Raw genomic sequence first — 24,328 nt, forward strand, 5'->3', positions numbered from 1 at the left:
TTTTATCTCTCTCAGCCACAGACTCTGGATCTGTAGATGGAGATGAGAGGTTACCTGCCGGATCTGATACAGTTGTAAAATATATGCAGAAAATGTTCTATAAACATATAAGCATCACATATTTACCTCTCTCTTTTTAAGTTGAGGTATAACTGACATCTAACATTGTGTTAGTTTCAGGTATGCAACATAATGGTTCAATATTTGTATATATTGTAAAATGATCACCATAATAAATCTAGTTAACACACATCATCACATAGTTATAAAATTTTATATGCAAATACAGAATTAACTATAGTCACCATGCTGTGCATTATATCCCATAACTTATTTATTTTATAACTGGAAGTTCGTACCTTTTGATGCCCTTTACTCATTTCACCCACCCCCATCCCCTCTCTCTCGAAACCACCAATCTACTCTCTGTACCTATGAGCTCATTCCCAACCCTGTCTTTTTGTTTTGTTTTGTTTTAGATTCCACATATAAATGAGATCATACAGTAATTATCTTTTTCTGTCTGACTTATTCAACTTAGCAGGATGCCCTAAAGATTTACCAAACTTTAACTTCTTCACATGAATTCTGGGGTTTTTAAAAATTTTTTTTCTGGGGTTTATTTTTGATTCTGGCTTGCCATGAAGCTCTAATCCCTCTGAATTTTATGTGTCTCAGGATCTGACTCCAGTGAGGGGAAGCAGCTGTGTTTCCTCTTCTCCCAAATGACAAGGATCTAAAGCTTGGGCCCCTGAAGGGAAGTGTTGAATGTGTGAGCAGGGAAATAACTGCGCAGACATGAAGGTGTGTGCACATGGGGAAATATCCTTTTTATAATAGAATTGAGCATTGTCAGGCTTCAGGGTGAGGCCAAGGGATAGATAGAAGGACAGGAGACAGGAGAAACAAAAGGAAGAGTTTATAAGGAGACTGGAAGAAAAAAGGAAAACAAGATAAAGGAGAGAGAAAACGCACCATAGCATCATATACGTCCTCCTTCATAAGAGTCATTATATTTTATTGTGGTATAAATTTCTGAAAGGCAAGTTTCATAAGGGCTGGTTTTGTGAGTGTTTTATAGAGTATCTTACCACTCTATTCCCTGTATCTGGCATGTAGAAATTATTAATCAATGAATAATAAATAAATAAATAAAAATTAATAAATGAATGACTGTGGGAAGGAGAAAACAAGACAGGCAGACAAGGATGCAGGGAAGAGGGGTACAAGGCAAGAAAGTAGACGAAACACAGAGAAGATTGTCAGATCTAGAAGCCCTGGCTTTGAGCACACCCCAGTGGTTTAACATTAACTATGCAAATGTGCTTTGTACAGCTTCACCAGAGGATGCCTGTGTACCTAATCAGTCACTGTCACTCTGGGGCAGAGCACCCAGACCACACCAGGACTCTCTCACCCAACCCCAGGGTTCATCCTTTTGGCTCAGCCTCCTCTGGCCTTAAAGTAGCAGGACTTCTGCCTAGAGCCTGGCTTCGTTTTCCTTCAACTGGGACACAGTATGCCTTGAGAGCCACCCAGAGCCATCTCAGGTGCATTTCCCCTCCTTCTTTGCAATGACCAGTTCTTCCTTTTCTTGTTATTCTCGGTGCTTCCGCCTTTATTCACTCTAAAACGATATGATGTCAGGGACTCCCTGCCACGTGAGATGAATTTCAGAACGTCTTCTGGACCCTGGTTCCAGATCACAGATTCTCTTCTTTCCTAAAGGGCTTCCTGAAATCAAAAGCCTGTTCAATTACCAATCATCCTGGTTGCTCATTGCCTCCAAAATGATTGACAAAAGTCATAAGTCAATAAGGATGTCTACACAAATTATGTAAACTATTAAGAACAAAAGCAAACACATGATGATAATGTGGGAGGGGTTGATGACCCTAAACTAATTTTATGGAAACTCCCTAAATGTACTTTAAAGTCCCACCAAGAGACGACGCTGGATGTGCCCCTCTTGGGTTCTGGAAAGTTTCAGTATAGTCATGGGGACGGTCTAGTGACACTGTATTCATCCTGCTGGACTCTGCATTTACATCCTCAAATTGATTTTAGGGTGTCCAGGTCCAAACAATTTCCCATTGACAGCAGCGATGGAAGAGAAAAATCAGATATTCCCCAAGAGGAGCATAGGGGAATTCAAAGGCACAGAGAACCCAGACCATAAGAGTTTGAATGAAAATACTATTCAATTTGGAAAACTATAAAAATTCTGCTCTCATTTTTATTTTCCTCTGGAGCAAATATGCTTGGTAATCACATGAGCCTTTTATAAAAGACAAACCATTTATTTTGCTTATGGAGTTTGTTTTGACCATCCTCTTTTTGCTTTAATAGAACACCCTCATCAAGCAGGTGCCCCTGACTGCAATCATCCACAAAATTTCTTCTAACTTGCAGGAAAGTACTAGATGGGCTAGAAGGTGATACTATCCGTCTGGTTGGAATTTAGTGGGTTAGGGAGAATTAGTAGGAACTAAATGGGTCCTTATGGTAGAGTGTCTTGATTATCATTTTGGGCTTTAGTGCTGAGGAGTGTCATAATCCATGTTGGGCTTAGGAAATATTAATTGGCTCTAGATTTGGTCTGATTGAGGAGTCAGAGGTCTGTCACAGTCACCCTTTACCTCATTATGAAAACCTGGTCTCCCTCTTTCCTCTGCTAACATTTCTCTGGCTGACCTCCCTGACAAGTTTTCTCTCTCATGACAGACTTTGTAATGGCTTCTGGTTTAGTCTTTGTTTCTGGCCCCAATCCTGCTATCCCCCTGGGCGATGCAGTGTCATCATTCAATACCTTGCCCTTTCCATCTGTGAAGTTCTTTACCTACATCCCATCTCACATTTCTGTGGTGCATTCTGGACTTTGTCATCTCCCAGAATTGTTCACCTCAGAAATGACAAACTCATGATATCCATTCCTGATTGAAACCTCATGACTGCAACACATCCATCCAATTTTTTCTCTATAACAGTACCATTTCTCCAACTCTGCTCTTTGTAACTCCATTGCATACTTGTTCCGTTGCATCCTCCTAGGGATTCCCCCCCCACACACACACACTGTGTGAAATCAATCGCTCACCTTCTCTGTGCCTTTACCCAAGTGTTTGGTACTGCTAAAAAAATTCCCATAACTGAACCACTACAAATTCATGGTCACTTGTCTCAGCTGACCCTCTCTGGCCCCACAGTGCTTCTGTGTTTCACAAATCAGGTCTTACTCCAATTTCTTATCATAACAATTTAAAAAGTTCCTCACTTTTCTTAATATCCTTCCTCACTTCTCCCCAGCCCTCCCCCAGAAGAGAAAACAGAGAAAATAGAATTAATAGCCAAATTTTATTGTGTGCTAGGCTCTGTCCTTAGCACTTTATATGTGTTAATCCACTTAGTTATCACAGAAACCCTTCAAGATACTTGGTAAATCTAATACACCAAGAAGAGAAACCTACTGGCCAAGGTCACCCAGGTAGGAAAGGATAGGGTTGTCAGGCTAAGGAGCCTAGACTTTTAACATCTATATGGTAAATTGTTGGATAGGATCAGCCTGTCTTGTTTGCCACTCTCCTTAGGAACTAGCCAGAGGAGATGCTGCATAAGTCTTTGGTGAATCGATAGTCCAGATAAGAGTCAAAAGGCAATTAGACAGGAGTGGAATGAAAAGAAAAGGATGAATTCTACCTTGAAGAGGCATACTCTACACACATAGGCAACTGAATGGAAGTAGGGAAACAGAGTCAAAGGAGACCTGAGTTTTGGGGGTTGGTACCATTTGTAGAAATAGGGAGATAACCTCAGGAGAGTTGAGAGGAAAGTGATGAGTTCAGTTGTTAAGGAATTTGGGGAACTTGGGAAAAGCAAAATGAGAGGCATCTACAATAGACATTTAAGATGAAAGTTATGATGATGATGAAGACCAACATTGACTGAGTATTTATTAAGTGACAAGTACTGTTTTAACAGACTCATTTAATTCTCCTCAAAATCTATGCAGCAAGTGAAACTGTGATTATCCGCATTCAGAGAGTTTAAGATGCTTTCCTTAGGCCATGCAATTGCTTGGTGGCAGAGGTGACTTTCAAATTTAGTCAGTCGGAATCTAGAACTGCAGATTGTGTTTTGGGGGTGATAGTGGCCTTGAGGTGAAAGGCAAAGCCTTGGGGAAAGATGAGATCACCAAGGATGGGAGGGGACAGAGGACAAGGAGTGGGGTAATATTTGGGGGACAGGGCAGAGGAGCTTGTTGGATCCCATCTGAAACTCTATGATGCAGAGAGTACTCACTGAGAGAAAAATGATGGCAGCAGAGCCAGTGTAAGCTGAGGTGAACTTGGCTGGGGGCAAGTGGTAGAGTCAGGTGAACCTGGTTCGTTTTTCTTCTGTTGATATTCTTAGCTGAATGGTCATGTGCCCAGGCTCCAAGATGGAGTTATTGTATCTGGAGACAAGGCCACTGGTTTGGATGGCACCAAAGAGAAGATATATTTAATATCAAAATCAGACTCAGCTAAGCTGGCTCTCTGTGGGATACTAATAGATTCTCCTCCTTCCTTTGGGTAGGATGATAGTAAGTCCTGGTTTGCCTAGAATGGTCCGGCTTTACGCCTGTTGTCCTGGTGATACTTGTTGCATAACTATTAATAGGACCCCATCTACTCTGAAAAGTGTCCAAATTAGATGGATTAATTTTATCTTCATCACTAATTTAGGAGCATTGGGTCTTTGAGTGGATTGGCAGGCAGAAGCACTTACATTAAGTAATTACTTCTTTTTTCTCTTTCTCTGTGGAGTCCACAGAGTTGAGCTTGAGGTACATATGGTGAGACTCTCCAAACATAAATCTTATAGGGTTGTTGTAAAGGTGACATAAATAATGGATGGAAAAGTGCTCTGAAATTTGGAGGCTACCTTCCAAAATTATTGCTATTGGTGTCGTGGATCCTAGAAGGCCTCTTCTATATGAAAGTGTCCTCTGCCTGGGCCTATCACTATTTTTTCTCCTTCCCTTCCCTTCCCTTCCCTTCCCTTCCCTTCCCTTCCCTTCCCTTCCCTTCCCTTCCCTTCCCTTCCCTTCCCTCCCTCCCTCCCTCCTTCCTTCCTTCCCTCCTTTCTTTTCTTTCTTTTTCTTTCTTTCTTTCTTTCTTTCTTTCTTTCTTTCTTTCTTTCTTTCTTTCTTTCTTTTTCTTTCTCTTTCTTTCTTTCTTTCTTTCTTTCTTCTTTCTTTTTCTTTTTCTTTCTTTCTTTCTTTCTTTCTTTCTTTCTTCTTCTTCTTTTTCTTTCTTTCTTTCTTTCTTTCTTTCTTTCTTTCTTTCTTTCTTTCTTCTCTTCTTTCTCTTCTCTTCTCTCTCTTCTCTTCTCTTCTTTCTCTTCTCTTCCTTCTTTACTTCCTTCCTTCTTTCTTTCCTTTCCTTTTTTCTTTTCTCTTCTCTTCTCTCTTTCTTTCTTCCTTTTCTCTTTCTTCCTTTCTTTCTTCCTTTCTTAAGAGAGTATTTCTCAAATTAATGTGACTATTAGATTTATCTAAAGCAATTATTAAAAATTCAGATTCCCAGGTTCCACCCCAGACCTACTGAATCAGAATCTCTAGGGGACACCTAGGATTCTGTATTTTTAACAAAAAACTTTTGAAGACATTGTTATGATCAAGCAATTTGGAAAATATGGGATTAGGACATCTCCAATTTAAAAGTTCTTGACAAATCAAAAATATAAGTGAAGGAAATGGTGGATAATGGTGGAGGTTGGAATAGATCTGCCTTTGTTAGCCACTGATAGTGTAGTATGATGTTTCTCAAATTTCATTGTACAAAGGAATTACTTCTTGATTTTTGTTAAAAATGCAGATTCTGTAACTTCTCTTTTCCCTATCTCTACCTGACTCTATGATTCTGATTTAGTTGATTTGGGGATAAGCCTGAATACCTACATTTTAAAATAATCATGACAATTCTGATGTAAGTGTTTCTTGGGCCTTATTCTGAAAAATATTAGCTCATTATCAATCTATTTCTCAGATCATAGTTCCTAGAGAACCTTAAAAGTGTGGGACTCAGGATAGATAAGCTCTCATAAAGGTTTAGGAGAGGTGTGTTCTCGTGCACACCTGGCCAGGACAGCCTTGCATAGCTCTGACAAATTCCCTTGACATACTGCATCTCATGGGATAAGAGACTGCACATTTCAGAATTTGGAGAGGAAAACATTTCAAGAAAATTTGGATGGAAAACAATACCCAGGATTACCTGAAGTATTTTTTCCCTTGCCCTTCATTTGCAGAAGAAAGTATGAAATTGGCTATGAAGCAAGAAGAAAATGTCAACAACACAGTGGTGAGAGTGAAATATGAATATCCTGTTCAAAAGGCATTGAAACTCAAAGCAAGTGAGACCAAGAAGCACAAACCCAAAGAGATACTCTTCCCAGACTCACAGCTTTTCAGGCAGTGGGGTAAGGATCTTTCTGAGGCCCAGCAGAAAAAGGCTGAGGACCTTTTTGAGAAGTTTGGTTACAACGTTTACCTCAGTAACCAGTTGCCTTTCAATCGCACCATCCCAGACTCATGAAATTCCAGGTAGGATGGACCAAGTTTGGGTTGCTAAGGGACCTTGATTTAATTGGGGGATGAGCTTTGGGAGCAATGAAAGTCATGGGTTGAAAGAGGGTTGAGGAATGGAAAATTGATGGGAAAGGAGTTCTGGTAGGCTGACTGAGCAGAGTTCTTGTTTTTAATCCATTTTATAATGGCAGCTCAGAAAGGACAACTGATTGGTCCAAGTGTTTACAGCCCCTTAGAGATGGGCAGAGATGTCGCAGAAATAGATCCTTGTGAATTATGATGATGAATCTAATTCATAATTGTACAGATGAGGAAACTGAGGAAAGACTTGTGCAAGTCACACTGAAGTTAATGGCTCTACTTGCTCCCCTGGTGTTTTCCTCAAATTCTCTGTGTGAATTCCTCTCTGTTATTAATTCTAATTTAAAGAGCTTTCCCTCTCTTTCTCCATCAGTTTCTTCTTCCCATTACTTTTTCTGTCTTTGTTTCTCCCACCATCCTTCATAAGTTTTAAGAATAACAACTTTGTTGAGATATAATGCATATACAATTCATCACTTTAAAGTGTACAATTTAATGGTTTTCAGTATATTCAGAGTGGTGTACCATCACCATAATAAATTTTAAAACATTTGCATCACTTCAAAAAAAATTCCATATCCATTAACAACCCCTCCTTATTTATCTATAATTCCTCATCCCTAGGCAACCATTAATCTACTTTCTGTCCCTATGGATTTACCTATTCTTGACATTTCACATAAATGGAATAATATAATATATGGGTGTTTCATGACTGGCTGTTTTCACTTAGAATAATGTTTTCTTTTTAAAATTATTATTATTATTATTTTATTATGTTCAGTTAGCCAACATATAGTACATCATTAGTTTTTGATGTAGTGTTCAACAATTCATTAGTTGCATATAACACCCAGTGCTCATCACAACATGTGCCCTCCTTACTACCCATCACCTGGCTGCACCATCACCCCAAACCCCTCTCCTCTGAAACCCTCAGCTTGTTTTCTGGAGTCCAGAGTCTGTTATGGTTTGTCTCCCTCACTGATTTCTTCCCCTTCAGTTTTCCCTCCCTTCCCCTATGGTCCTCCATTCTATTCCTTATGTTCCACATATGAGTGAAACCATATGATAATTATCTTTCTCTGCTTGACTTATTTAACTTAGCATAATCCCTTCCAGTTCCATCCATGTCAATGCAAATGGTGGGTACTCATCCTTTCTGATGGATGAGTAATATTCCATTGTATATATGTACCTAGAATAATGTTTTCAAGTTACATTCATGTTATAACATGTATCAATACTTCACTCCTTTTATTGTCAAGTAATACTCCTTTGTATGGGTACACCACATTTTGTTTAATGTTTGCCAGTTAGTGGACATTTGGATTGTTACCACTTTTTGGCTATTAGGAATAATACTGCTCTGAATATTCATGTGTAAGTTTTTGTATGGACATATGTCTTCAGTTTTCTTGGTTATACCCTAGAAGTATAATTTCTGAGTTATATGATAACTCTATATTTAACATTTCAAGGAACTGTTAGACTGTTTTCCAAAGTGACTGCATCATTGTATATTCTCTCTAGCAGTATATGAGAGCACTGGTTTTTCCACATCCTCACCAATATTTGCTATTTGTCTTTTGATAATAGACATTCTAGTGATGTGAAGGGGTATACCATTGGGGTCTTCATTTAAATTTTCCTGATGTCTAATGATGCTGAGCATCTTTTCATGTGCATATTGGCTATTTGTATACCTTCTTTGGAGAAATGTCTATTTAGAGACTTTCTCCTTTTAAAAATCAGTTTATTTTTTTATTAGTGAGCTGCAAGTGCTCTTTACATATCCTAGATACAAGTTCCAATCAGACATATGGCTTATCCCTTGTGAATTGTCTTTTTACTTTCTTCATGGTTTTCTTTATTACACAAAGTTTATTAATTTGATTTTGTCCAATTCATCTCATTTTTTTCCTATGGTTGCTTGTGTTTGGATGTCGTATTTAAGAAACTAATGCTTAATGCAAAGTCATGAAGATTTATGCCTTTTTTCCCCTAAAAGTTTTGTAGTGTTAATCTTACATTTAGTTTTCGTCCATTTAAAATTAATTTTTGGACATGGTGTGACATAGAGGTCCAACTTCATTTTCTTGCATATGACTATCCAACTGCCCTAGCACACTTTGTTGAAGAGACTACTTTTTCCACATTGGATTGTCTTGCCACCCTTGTCAAAATGAATTGGTCATAAATGTAAGAATTTATTTCCAGATATCAATCCTATCTCATTGATAGATCGATTCCTTATGCCAGTCACTCACTGACTTGACAACTGCAGCTTTTGTAGTAAGTTTTAAAATCAAGAAGTATGAGTCTTCCAAATTTCTTCTTGTTTAAGATTGTTTTAGCTCTTCCAGGACCTTGAATTTCTATATGAATTTTAGGATTAGCCAGTCAATTTCTGTAAACAAACCAGTAGAATTTTGATAGAGACTGGATTGAATCTGTAGATCAATTTAGGGAGCATTGTCATATTAACAATTAAGTCTTTCAATTCATGAACATAGAAAATCTTTGCATTTATTTAGGTTTTCTTTAATTCCTTTCAACAATGTTTTGGGTTTGAGAGTATAAGTTTTGCACTTCTTTTGTTAAATATGTTTATCTTTTTGATGCTATTGGAAGTGAAGTTGTTTTCTTAATTTTATTTTCAAATTGTTCATTGTAAATCTATAGAAACACAATTGTTTTTTGTATATTGAACTTGTATCCTGCAAACTTGCCATATTCATTTATTAATACTAATAGGTTTTTAGTGGATATTTTAAAATTTTTCTATGTATTAGACTATGTCATCTGTACATAGAGAAAGCTGTACTTCTTGCTTTCCAATATGATGACTTTTATTTAATTTTCTGGCTTAATTGCCTGGCTAGAATCTTCAGTAAAATGTTGCATAGACGTGGTGAGAGAGGGCACCTTGTTTTGTTCCTCATTATAGGGGGGAAGCATTTAATATTTCACCACTAAATATGTTAGCTGTGGCTTTTTGTACATGCCCTTTATCAGAAATATCATTCTATTTCTAGTTTGTTTAGTGTTTTTTTTTCTTTCTTTTTTTCCCTTATTATAAAGGGGTGTTAAATGTTGTCAGATGCTTTTTCTGTGTCTATCAAATTGATCATGTGGTTTTATTCATTATCTATTGATACAGTGTATTACATAAATTGAGGACAGGATGTCAAACAAATCTTAAATTCATGGCATAAATTCTACTTGACCATGGTATGTAATTGTTTCTATATGTTGCTGAATTTAGTTTGCTAATATTTTGAGGATTTTTGTGTCTCTATTCATAAGAAGTATTGGTTTGTAATTTTCTTCCCTTGTGATATTTTTGTTTGTTTATTTGTTTAAAGGTATTTTTTAATTTATTTGGCAAAGAGAGAGACGGCACAAGCAGGGGGAGAACAGACAGAGGGAGAGGGAGAAGAATGCTCCCCGCTGAGCAGAGAGCCAGACGTGGGGCCCCATCCAGGACCCTGGGATCATGACCTGAGCCGAAGGTAGACACTTAACTGACTGAGTCACCCAGGCAGCCCTTTTTTGTTTGGTTTTGTAACTAAGTAATACTAGCCTCATAGAATGACTTGAGAAATGTTTCCTCTTCTATATTTTGGAAACATTTGTGAATGATTGGTATTATTTTTTTTTCAATTACCACCTATTTTTATTTTATTTTATATTTTATTTATTTTTTGTTTTTTATTTTTTATTATGTTCAGTTAGCCAACATATAGTATATCGTAAGTTTTTGTTGTAGTACTCAATGATTCATTAGTTATGTATAACACCCAGTACTCATCCAAACACATGCATTTCCTTAATACTCATCAACCGGTCACCCCATCCCCCCAATCCCCTCCATTCTGTAACCTTCAGTTTGGTATTAATTCTTTTTAAATACCTTGTAGAATTCACCAGAGAAGCCATCTGGGCCTGGATCTATTTTAGTGGGTAATTAGTGATTAATAATTCAATCTCTTTATTTGATGTAAGTCTATGCTGATTTCTATTTATTTTTTTTCAAGATTTTATTTAAATTCAAGTTAGTTCACATATAGCGTAGTATTAGTTACAGGGATAGAATTTAATGATTCATCAGTTGATATAACACCCAATGTTCATTACATCAAGTGCCTTCTTAATGCCCATCACCCGATTATGCCATCTGCCTATCCACCTCCCCTCCAGCAACCCTCAGTTTGTTCCCTTTAGCTAAGAGTCTCTTACGATTTGGTTCCATCTCTGTTTTCATCTTATTTTTCCTTCCCTCTCCCTATGTTCATCTGATTTGTTTCTTAAATTCCACATATGAGTGAAATCATACGGTTTTTTCTGATTTTTCTCTGACTGACTTATTTCACTTACCATAATGCACTCTAGTTCCATCCATGTTGTTGCAAATAGCAAGCTTTGATTCTTTTTGATGGCTGAGTAAAATTCCATTGTATATATGTGTGTGTATACACACACACACACACACACACACACACACACACGATATATATCTATATATATATATCACATCTTCGTTATCCATTCATCCATCAATGGACATTTGGGCTCTTCCCATGTTTTGGCTAACATACACATGAAAAAATGCTTAACATGATTCATCATCAGGGAAATACAAATCAAAACCACAGAAAAATACCACCTCACACCTGTCAGGATGGCTAAAATTAACCACTCAGGAAACAACAAACGTTGGTGAGGATGCAGAGAAAGGGCAAGCCTCTTATACTGTTGGTGGGAATGCAAACCAGTGCAGCCATTCTGGAAAACAGTATGGAGGTTCCTGAAAAAGTTAAAAATAGAAACTACCTACAACCCAGCAATTGCATCATGAACCCCAATGTTTATAGAAGCACTATCCACAATAGATTTCTTTATTCTTGAGTTGCTTTTGATAATTTGTGTCTCTTTAGAAATTCGTCCATCTCATCTTAATTTTCTAATTCGTGTGAAGATTATTTATAGTGTTCCCTTATAATCTTTTTAAAAATTTTATTTCTGGAAGGTCAATAGTGATGTCCCACTTTTATTCCTCATTTTGTTATTTTCTTTGTTAGTCTAGCTGAACATTTGTAAATTTTATTGATGTTTTCAAAGAACCAAATTTTCATTGACTGTCTCTATTTTTATACTTATGCTCCATTTTATGTATTTCTACTCTCATCTTTATTATTTCCTTCCTTCTCCTTGCTTTGGATTTAGTTTGCACTTTCTATTTTCTTAAGGTGGAAGGCTAGATTACTGGATTTGAGATCTTTCTTTTTTAAAGAATATACTTATTGATAGATATAAATGTCTTTCCTACCTCTTCTTTAGCTGTATTCTTAAATTTTGGTATATTGAGGTTTGCTTTTTCAGTCACCTCAATGTATTTTCTAATTTCCCTTGTAATTTTTTTTGACCCAATGGTTACTTAGGAATGTTTTGTTTAATTTCCATATATTTGTGAATTTCCCTTTTTTTTCTGTTTTCATCTCTAATGTCACTCCATTGTAATGAGAGAATCATATTTTGTATTAACTTAATCTTTAAAAAATTTATTGAGGCTTATTTTGTATGCTAGCAAATGGTCTCTTCTGGAGAATGTTGTATGTGCAGTTGAAAGTATTATGCTATTATTGGATAGAGTGTCCTCTAGATGTCTGTTAGGTCTAGGTTTGTAATGTTACTTAATCTTCTGCCTAATCTTTCCTTGTTTATCTCCTGCCTAGTTGTATCTATTATTGAAAGTAGAATATTGAAGTCTCTAATGATCATTGTTCAATTGTCTATTACTTTCTTCAATTCTGTCAGGTTTTATTCTGAGTATTTTGGGACTCTGTTGCTAGATGTATATTTTTACAATTGCCTTATCTTCTGGATGGATTGATCCCTTTGTTGTTATAAAATCTCCCCCTTATCAATACTAAGATTTTTATTTTAAGATCTATTTTATCTGAAATTAGTATAACCACTCTAGCTTTCATATGGTTACTATTTGCATATCTTTTACTTTCAATCTATTTTTATCTTTTGATCTAAAATGTGTTTCCTGAAGATGTAGTTGGATTTTAAAAAATATAATCTGACAATCCCTACTTTTGATTGGATTGTTTAATTCATTTAAATTTAATATTTTAAATTATATAGTTGGATTTATGTCTGCCAATTTATCTTTGTTTTCTAATGTTTCATGTCTTTTTTCTTTCATCCTTTACTACTTCTTTTTTATGTTACTATTTTCCAATGAAATAATATCATCCTTTTAATTATTTTTTCAGTATATTTTATAGTTATTTTCTTAATGGCTGCTCTAGGGTTTATTGTGTACATCTTAACTTATCAATTTACTCAGACTTATTCCAATGAGATATAGGAAGTTTAGTCATATAATAACTTCATTTCATCTTCCTTCATTTTTTGCTATTATTGTTAAATATATTACATATATGTATGGTAAAAAATAAAAAATATACTATTTGATCACTTTATATAATTTTATGTCTATTAAAATGAGAAAAAAGGACAGGGAGTATAATTTATGAAGTTTGTTATATTTATCTTCTTAGTCGTCGTGTCTGATTCTCTACACTTGTTCCTGTGGATTCCATTTACCATCTGGTGTCATTTTCTTACATCAGCACAGCTTTGCTCCCATCCACATCTTTTGTGTTGTTACTGTCAAGTATATTAGATAACTATATCTTATAGGCCAAAGAATTAGATACACTTTTTAAAAACATAATTGGTTTTAAAATCAATTAAGAGAAGAAATAGACATTTATACTATCTTTTATAATTATGCAATTTCCTTATACTATCTTTTATAATTATGCAATTTCCTTTACTGATGCTCTTTGTTCGTGTGTGTGTGTGTGTGTGTGTGTTGAGTTACTACTGTCTGGGATTACTTGTTTTCAGGCTAAGGATCTTAGTATTACTTGTAAGGTGGGTTTGCTGCCAACAAATTCTTTCAGTGCTTATTTATTTGCCAATGTCTTTATTTCACTCTCGTATTTGAAAGATGAAAGATAAAAAAGTTTGGTTAATTTTTTTTTCTTTCTGCACTTTGCATATGTCATCCCATTGTCTTCTGGTTCTAATGTTTCTGATGAGATGCCAACTGTTAATATCACTGGGGTTTCCTTGAATGTGGAAGTTATTTTTCTTTTGCTTCTTTCAAGATTTTCTTTTTATCTTTGGCTTTCAGCATCTTGACTACAATGTATCGGGTGTGTCTCTGTATTTATCTTACTTGAAGTTCATTGAGCTTCTTGGATGTGCCTGGAAGTATTTGAGTATGAATATTTCTTTTGGAGGTTATGAAATATATCAAAAGTTGCAGCCTCTAAGTGCTAAGATCTTATAACTGAATTCATCCAATATCAAATGAATATGCAATTGTGATTAGGAATTTTTTTCCACAAATTTTATTCCATTTATACTTCTAACTGCCAGAACAAAAGAATCATCATTGAGGATCTGACCATAATCCTTGTAGTGCATGGCAGTAGCCTAATATATCATTTAACTGATGAATTGATACTCTTCATCACATCACTCTAAGATGATTCCTTAGCATCCCCTAATCTCTAAATCAGAAAGTAACCAGCATAGCCATAGATGGAGGTGAGAAGCTATCTTTTCAGTGAGACTCACTCATCTCAACATGTAGATCACCCCTAAGGCATTTAGAGAAACCTTTTTCCTATACAAGGATGGCAACAAAATTTCATCTTTCACGCCAAGGCCAGTTGATTGTAGTGACTGCCTGGAGTATTGTGGTGGGAAAACTTTTGAATCCATATGATCAAAAGCATAGATGATCTGTTAGTGATGCCTGCTATTGTGATAGGGGAGAATAGTGCCGTGTGTGTCAGTATTTGCTACTTATGGCCCAGGACATGAGTAGGACCTACTACATACATCTCCTAGGTTGATTGCATAATTTAGTTCTTTAGGTATGAAGATAATACGCTAGGACCAGTTGGTAAGTGAAGCTGCCTTGTATTTATTAATTTTGGAACATCCAGATTTAATTCCATAAGGATTAACTCATGAAACTGCTTGTCAGAAAATATTACTGTGGACACAAAATATTTATGAATCAAGTATCTACATATATTTGAAAAATGTCTGAGTCACATCTGACACTTAAAACCAAATGAGTACTCTTCCTCCCTGCTGTTCATAAAAATTCCTTCTGGCTCAGACATACATGGATTTCAGAGCTGAAGCATTCTGGAAACCACATGGTTTAAAACTATAGGAAGACCACTCCATTGACTTTCTTTGAGAGAAATAATTCAGCAAATTAGAGGTATTATTACATAGAATTATACAATAATATAAGAATAGACCTTCTATGCCATTTGGTCCAGCTTCCTGCTAAGTGAGATGTCAAAGTGATTGTAATAACTGTTTCCACACCTTTCTGAATAGCTATCTGAGACCAGAAAGATGTTAGCCTTGGCAGCTCTCCTGTTGTCACGTCCTCTCTTTACCTTTCAGAGACCAGAGAAAGGTTACTCAAGAGAGCACTGTGTGGAATTGGAGAATCAGTCAGTTACTTCATTGAGTTTGGGTAGATGTTAAATACCAACAAATGATTATAACACATGAAAAAGCATAGCTTCAATTGTTAATCTTTAATAGGGAGTTTACCAAAGTGCTGTGACCAGGACCACCTACAAAATTTGCAGGGCCCAGTGCAAAATGAAAAGGTGGTGCCTTTTGTCCAAAAACTATTAAGAATTTCAAGATGGTGTTAAGAAAGTATTAAACCAAGTTAACTCACTAAGTGTGGGGGCCTGTGTGACTGCATAGGTTGCACACCCAGGAAGCTGGCCTTGCTGCTGGCATAACTTGCCTTAGGGAATCCCAATGTAAGAATATATTTTGCAATTGTTTAAAGTCTGTTTCCATGTGTGCATATCAGTTTATTTGTTATACACAATGGTAGTTTCAGGTAAAGTGATACACATAAAGTTTATCTTTCTAGCTCTAACACCTAGAAGCTATCTTTTCTCTTTCTCCCATTGCACCCTCCTGTCATTCCTTGATCATATGGAGTGTGGTTCCATATTGGAAGGATTTGCCAAAGATCAGTTCCTGTAACTGTCATCCAACTAATGAATATTTTTTTAGGATTTTCTGCTGTACCACCCAATATGGTATCCACTAGTCACATGTGGCTATTTAAAATTAAATTAATTATCCCATTCCCCCACCCCCCTCCCCTCTGAAGCCCTCAGTTTTTGGGTGGTAGGGAGGGCACATATTGCATGGTGCACTGGGTGTTATGCGCAACTAATGAATCATCGAACTTTACATCAAAAACCAGGGATGTACTGTATGGTGACTAACATAATATAATAAAAAATATTTTAAAAAATAATAAAATTAAATTAATTAAAATGGAATTAAATAAAAAATTTAGTTTTTTTGGTTACACAGTGACATTATAAGTGCTCAATAGCCACACATGACTAGTGGCTATCATAATGTACAGCACAGATTTGGAACATTTCCATCACTGCAGGAAATTCTGTTGGACAGAGCTGGTCTAACCATTCTAGGTCAGGTGTTGGGGAGCAAGGAGGAAGGAGAAATCATTCTTTTTGGAACTGTAGGAGCCACATATCTTGCTTCCCTTGATATAAAGTGGAGAAGAGAATATAGGGTGTGGGCAAGAGAAATGTTGGGAAAACATTTAGAATATAGCCAAGACAGTATTCAAAAGGAAGCATGGGAGACTGAATAGAAAAAAGAAAATCTGAAGGTGGTTGATTGGATTATGTGGATTAGAGGGAAGAGAAGCTGAACAAAATTTTAATCAGGTTTCAATTTAACTTAATTACCAACTCTTACTCTTGATTAAATGCATATTTATTATATAACCCATCTGTACTAGACATTACAACTGCCTCTGAACAGTTGTAAGAATTCAAGTTTCATCTCTCACACTCTTTTGCTTTAAATATTGATGATCTTCAGACTTTTAGCTTAAGGCTCTTTTCTGAATGTAAAACTTGAGTGATTTTTTTCCATCTCTTATGAATCCAGCCACCACTTACAGGGTGATGGTTCCTAAATTCACTTGTCTCCAATCTAGGTTGTTCAATTGTGGCCCTGGGACCATATATGCCATGACCTGCTGGGGAAATCCATGGTATGACTCACAGGTGCATCCTACTCAACATGGCCAAACCAAAATGTGTCAATTTCTTTTTCTCCTCTCATTGTTCCTAGTTCAGTGAATGGTACCACTGTTCAAGTAATAAATGTAAGAACAAGAATAGCAATAATCACCAAAGTAGTAATAGTAGCAGCTAACATTAAATGAGCACTTCTTTCATTCTGAGAATTTTTGCACATTATTGCATTTGACCCTCATAATAATACTGTTGTGAAATAATAGAAAAAATATATTTGTCTCTGTCCCCTGTTCCTGACACAGAGCTAAAATCCTTGTGATTTCCTAACTGATGAGAACACCATGAGTATCTTTTGTTCTAATGAGGTGACTCTGAGTGGATCCCTGGTTGGGGTCTGGTTTCAAGAAATATATACCATGATAAGAAGCTTAGAATTTTCAGCCCAACCCCCATCCCTCAGAGAAGGAAGAGGGACTGATAATAGAATTAATCTTCGGTCATGCCTATGTGGAGAAGCCTCCATAAAATCTCAGTAGTATGGACTTTGGAGAGCATCCAGGTTGGTGAACACATCGATACAGGGAGGGTGACACACCCCAATTCTATGGAGACAGAAGCTCCTGCAGTCAGGACCCTCCCAGACCTTGCCCTATGTATCCCTTCATCTGGCTCTTCATCTGTATCCATTATCACATCCCTAAATAAACTGGTAAAGATAAGCTAGTGTTTCCCTGAGTTCTGTGAGCCACTCTAACAAATTAATTAAATCTGAGGAGAGGGTAAAGGGAACCTCCAATTTGTAGACAAGTCAGACAGAAGTTGTGGGTAATCAAGGGATCTACTATTGCAATTGGCATGTAAAGTGGGGTAAGAGCAGTCTTGTGAGACTGAGCCCTTAACTTATGGAGTCTGACACTGCTCCAGGTAGATACTGTCAGAATTGAGTTAAATTTAGAATACCTAGCTGGAGTCAGAGAGAATTGCTTGGTGTGGGCAAAACTCACACACATTTGGTGACCAGAGGTATTAAAATTGAAGTGTTCCGTGTGGTAATGATGTAAATAATAAAGGAGACAAACTGGTTTTTTTTCTACATAGGTGGAAAACAGGGTAAGTTTCTTCTTATACAGTTATAAGTTATATACTTATACTTGTGATGTAAGTATTATTATGATTATGATTGATTATGATTACGATTATTGCTACTACCATTTCATAGGTAAAGAAGGCACAAAAAGGGTAGGTAATTTTTTCAAGATCGTACAAATAGAAAGTGCTAGAGCTGTGACTTGAATATGGGTCTGTTGGAGACTTTGCTCTTACTTGCTCTCATTCGTCGTACCACACTCCTAAGAGCATTGGCATCATCTGAGAGCCTATTAGAAATGTGGAATTTCAGATTCTACCCAAAATTACTGAGCCAGAATCTGCCTTTTAACAAGATCCGCAGGTAGTTTGTAGGCACCTAGAGCTTGAGAAGCATGTGATATGATATCCTCCCTCCAACCCCCTACCTGCTCACCACAGTCAAGTGACTAGGAAATCAAATTGAGACTATTCTTCCTTTCATTCTTCAGGGCATGTCTTAGCTGAGGTCTTCATACTTACCATACTTGTCCTTTACTTAAAATTCTTCAGAACCTACCTAGTTTCGTTAGTCTTCATTGTTTGGTCCTGCTGGTCTGTCCAGCCTTATTTTTTGTAACTATTGCTGAGCAGTGCAGTTCTTCAAACAGTGTGTGGTCTTTGTGCCCCTCTGGATTCATCTGTATTGCAGCCTTCACCTAAAATTTTCTTACACTCTCAGGGGCTGCAACTCAAATGTCTGTAGAGATCTACTACATGAGGGGTGTGGTCAACAGGGAAACATATGCTGCGAGTAGCTGTAGCAACTCTAACTCTGGTCAGAAGAGGAGCTATCAGCAGGGAAGGTGGTTGAAGTGAGACAGATGTTTAGTTTGTCAGAGAGAACAAAAGTCTGGATTTTTTTAAAAAAATGTTGGCAATTACTTTACATTTTAAAAATATATATGGATTGAGTCTTCCTTCAGAATGGCAGAATGTTGAGTGTAGCGTTTCTTCTCTCCAACAAAATAGCTAGATGATTAGAGAAATTCATAAAAAAGAATAAAGTTTCTAGAGTGGAAATACATGAAATAAAAATAGAAAAACAATAGAGAAAGCCATCAGAGTTGTGTTTTAAAAGATCAACAAAATTAATAAAACTTATCTAGATTGACAAAGAAAAAACCAGAAAAGACTAAAATCATGATTGGAAGAAGTTCATCGCTATTGACCTTATAGAAATAAATGACTATTAAGGAGTACTATAACAACTCTCTCCCAACAAACTAGAAAATCTAGAAGAAGTGAACAAATTCTTAAAAACACACACACTACAAAAACTGGCTAAAGGGGAAATAGAAAATCTGAGTAGATCTCTCACAGGAGGTTGAATTAGTAACTGAAGTATTACTCAGGTCCAGACGGCTTCACTGGTAAATTCTACCAAACTTTAAACAAGACTTAGCTTCAACTCTTCTTAAACTCTTTCTAACAATTGAAGAGAAGGGAATACTCCACAACTACTTATATGAGGCAGTATTACCCGGACACCAAAGCCAGATAAATACATTGCAAGAAAAGAAAACTGCAGAGTAGCAACCCTTATGACTATAGATGTCAAAATCCTCAACAGAATACTAGAAAACTGAATCTAACAGAATAGAAACAAGATTATACACCACAACCAAGTTGGGATTTAAGCCAACAATATAAAGTTGATTCAAACTCTGAAAATAATCAATGTAATACATCATCTTAATAGAATAAAGGACAAAAGCCACACTATAACCTCAATAAACACAGAAAAAAGGACTTGACAAAATCCAATCCTTTCATGATTAAAAACACTCAACAAGCACGGAATAGATGGAAACTTCCTCAGCCTAGCAAAGGGCATCTACAAAAAGCCCATATCATTCCTAATGGTGAAAGACTGAAAGCTTTCCCTATATGATGAAACTAAACAAGTATGTCTGACATCAACACTTGTATTCAATATTTTAGTCAGGCAAGAAAAAGAAATAAATGGCAACCATTTGGAATGGAAGAAATAAAACTATTTCTATTCACAGATGAATGATCTTATATATAGGAAATCATAAAAATCCATTAAAAACTATTAAGGGCGCCTGGGTGGCACAGTCATTAAGCGTCTGCCTTCGGCTCAGGGCATGATCCCAGCGTTCTGGGATCGAGCCCCACACCAGGCTCCTCTGCTAGGAGCCTGCTTCTTCCTCTCCCACTCCCCCTGCTTGTGTTCCCTCTCTCACTGGCTGTCTCTGTCAAATAAATAAAATCTTAAAAAAAAAACTATTAGAACTAATAAATGAATACAGCAAGGTTGCAGGATGCAAGATCAATACACAAAATTTAATCATGTTTCTACAGATTCATACTGAACTATTCAAAAATAAAATTAAGAAAAGAATGCCACTTAGCATCAAAAAATACTTGGGACTAAATTTAACAAAGAAGTGCAAGCTTGTAAATGGAAAACTAAAACACATTGGTTAAGAAATTAAAGATTTAAATAAATGGAAAACATCCCATATTCATGGTTGCAACATTTAATTTTGTTAAAATAACAATAGTCACCAAGTTGATCTACAATTGGATTTTGGGTAGAAATTGACAAGTTGATCCTAAAATTAAAATGAAAACACAAATGGTCCCAAATAGCCAAAACACACCGAAAAAGAATAGAGAATAGAGAAAAGAAGAATAAAGTTACAGGACTCACATTTTCTCTATTTCAAAACTTATAAAAGCTACAAAAATCAAGACAAGTTTTAACTGGCTAAGGATAGACATATAAATCAGTGGAATAGAATTGATACCCAGAAATAAACTCTTACATTTATGGTCAATTGATTCTTGATGGGGGTGCCATGACATTGTGATTTATACTAAGAAATATATATTTGGTCCTCACCCCTGTTCCTGACATAGAGTATCTAAAATCCTTGTAATTTCCTAAGTGAGAAGGAAGATGAAAGTGTCTTTTGGTAACCTTAACAAGCTCTTTTCAGCCCTGGAAAACCTCGAAGGATATGAGCTGGTTGCCAGAGTAATGAACCCTATAATTATAAGGTTGGAATATTCAGCTCCTCCTACATCTTCGACAAGGGAGAGGGGTTGGAGATAGACTTGACTACTAACAGGCAATGATCTTATCAATTATGCGTATTGAAGCATGAAGCATGCCAGGGGTGTGCTGCACCCCAAACTCCACTGGGACAGAAGTTCCTGTGCTCTGGACCCTTCCAAACCTCGCCCTGTGTATCTCATCACATGGCAGTTCATTCATATCTTTTAGTATCCTTTGTAATAAACTGATAATCTGGTAAGTAAATTGGTTTCCTGAGTTCTGTGAGCCGCTCTAGCAAATTAATCTAACCCAAGGAGGGAGTCTTAGAAACTTCCAATGTATAGCTCGTGGGTCAGAAGCACTGATAACAACCTAAACTTTTGATTGGCCTCCAGAGTTGTGTGTGTGGGAAGGGGCAGTCTTGTGGGTGTGAACTCTTAACCTGTGTGATCTGACGTTAACTTCAGGTGGGTAGTATCACAATTCAGTTAAATTATAGGACACCCAGCTGGTGTCACAGAATTATTTGATGTGGGGAAAAAAACCCCACTATCCGGTCATCAAAGTTTTCATTATGAGTAGTGCTGTGAGTAGAGAGAAAGAGATTCACAGGAGAGTTTTTCCTCTTTATAGGTGCTAAGGCAACTGAATGGGGGCAAGAATTTTCTCTTCAACAGATGGCACTGGGACAACTGGCTATTTATATGCAAACAGATGAAACTAGGCCCTTACATCTATGATCATAGATGTAAATAAGACTAAAGCTTTTAAGAGAAAACACAAGAGTAAATCTCAGAGATCATGGGTTTGTCAATGGTTTTTAGATATGACACCAAAAGCTTAAGTGATAAATGATTGAAAAGTTGGACTTCATCAAAACTGAAAAATCTTTACTGCAAATAATATCATCAAGAAGGTTAAAAACAGCTCACAGGGTGGGAGAAAATATTTGCAGACCATATATATGATAAAGTACTTGAATCTAGAATACGTTAGTAACTCTTATACCTCAATAGTAAAAAGACAAATAACCAAATTAAAAATAAACAAAGGACTTAGACATGCTCCAAAAAAGATACCCACATGGCCAACAAGCACATCTGAAACTAATGATATATTAACTATATATTAACCAATTGAATTTAAATAAAATAAGTTAATAAAAAAGAGAAAAAGAGAAGATGCTAAGCATCATTGCTAATTAGGGAAATGAAAATCGAAGTCACAGGGAGGTAATACTTCACACCCACTGAGATGACTATCATCAAAATGACAGATAATGACAAGTGTTGTCCGGGATGTAGAGAAATTAGGACCCTCATTCATTACTGGTCGTAATGTAAAATGGTACAGCCACTTTGGAAAACACTACAGCAGTTCATTAAATTGTTAAACAGAGTTGTCCTATGACTTAGCAATTGCACTCTTAGATGTATATATAAGTGAAATGAAAACATATGCCAACACAAAAGTTGTTCAAGAATGTTCACAGTGGCATTAACAATAGCCAAAAAATGGAAAACATTTTAAATGTCCAACAACTGATGAATGGATAAACATGTGGTGTATCCATGCAATGAAATATTATTTGACAGTAAAAAGGAATGAATGTCTGATGCATGCTACAATATGGATGAACCTTGAAAACATTATGCTAAGTGAAAGAAGCTAGTCATAAAAAACCACATATAGAGGTTTCTATAGAGATAGAAAGTAGATTAGTGGTTGCCTTTAGCTGAAGGGAGTGGGGGTGGAATTGGTTGGGGAGAATGGACAGTGACTGGTAATGGGTATGGGGTTTCTTTTTAGTGTGATGAAAATGTTCTGAAATTTGACAATGGCAATGGTTGCTCAACTCTGTGAATGTTATAAAAAACACTCGCATACTTCTAAATAGGTGAATTTTTATCATATATGAAGTATATTATCGATAAAGATGTTAAAAGTAAAGAGTAAGCTAGTACCTGGGATATGGTAAATATTTAATAATGTAAACTATGAAATTAAAAAAATGTGTCAAGCATAATTCTTTGAACAGTTCCCTACCTCTCTATAGTGATGAAGTAGAGGATTGTGTCAGAAATGACTGACAGTCTGAGAACATGGGGAAAAGGTGGTGGCAATGACAGAAGACCTCTGGCAAGAAAGTAAATTTAGAGATGGTGGAGGAATAAGGATTCCTTTTGGAGGAATACTGGATGTTCAAAGGGATCCATCTGCTGAAGATTAATATGAAAGACATGGATTTTATCCTCATAATAGGAAAATTTTGGTTAAACACATATAAAATCTTGCTACTGTGACAATCACCTGAGAATTTCCCTTCTTAATGAGTTTGGGAGTTGGTGAGCAGATTGATATATTAAAACATCAAATATAGTGAAGGGTTAGATTGGATAGTAATGTTTAAGTAATTTTTAAAAAGTAATATGGTTATTTATTTATTTATTTATTTATTTATTTATTTTATTTATTTGACAGAGACAGCCAGCGAGAGAGGAAACACAAGCAGGGGGAGTGGGAAAGGAAGAAGCAGGCTCATAGCGGAGGAGCCCGATGTGGGGCTCGATCCCATAACGCCGGGATCACGCCCTGAGCCGAAGGCAGACGCTTTAACGACTGCACTACCCAGGCGCCCAAGTAATATGGTTATTTAAAATGGTTTCTTATAGGTGTCTTCAGAAGACATATCCTTCGGGGCTCCTGGGTGGCACAGTGGTTAAGCGTCTGCCTTCGGCTCAGGGCGCGATCCCGGCGTTATGGGATCGAGCCCCACATCAGGCTCCTCCGCTAGGAGCCTGCTTCTTCCTCTCCCACTCCCCCTGCTTGTGTTTCCTCTCTCTCTGGCTGTCTCTATCTCTGTCAAATAAATAAATAAAAATCTTAAAAAAAAAAAAAAGAAGAAGACATATCCTTTACAACTCCCATCCCTTGGTGTCATTCTCATATTCATGAATGAAGCTCTGTCCATTATACAACGGGCCATCACTAGTATCATCAACCACACCCCCTCTCAATTGTTAAAGGAGATCATCTTGGTGGATGATTTTAGCTCAAATGGTGAGCAACTTGATCAAGGAATAATAGTTTATTGACTGTGATGGACTGGAAAAGGGTTTTCTCTTAGGTATTAGGACACTTTGGGCTATATATAGTGAAGAGAAAGGTATCATTTATTGTGGCCCTATGTGCTGGACACATTAATATTCACAAAGTTAAGGCAGAAGATTATTATCTTGATTACACAGATGGGGAAACTAAGACACAGAGAGATAGACCACATAATGTGCCCAAATTGCATAGTGAGTTAATGGTGGAGCTGAGTCAGGTCCTGGACTGAGTGACTCCGAAACCTTTCCA

General features: G+C 36.6%; 1 protein-coding gene across 1 annotated transcript in view; it reads left to right on the top strand.

Annotated features, from left to right (window-relative positions):
• The window catches only part of GALNT8 (polypeptide N-acetylgalactosaminyltransferase 8), a 47,891-nt gene that overhangs the window by 725 nt on the left and 22,838 nt on the right, over positions 1 to 24,328 (top strand). Inside the window, 3 exon segments of the mRNA XM_026502814.3 lie at positions 6,292 to 6,586; positions 18,765 to 18,771; positions 23,869 to 24,028. Coding sequence (XP_026358599.3) covers positions 6,292 to 6,586; positions 18,765 to 18,771; positions 23,869 to 24,028 — 462 coding nt within the window.

Source organism: Ursus arctos, unplaced genomic scaffold, assembly GCF_023065955.2.
Source record: "Ursus arctos isolate Adak ecotype North America unplaced genomic scaffold, UrsArc2.0 scaffold_26, whole genome shotgun sequence".
NCBI lineage: Eukaryota > Metazoa > Chordata > Mammalia > Carnivora > Ursidae > Ursus > Ursus arctos.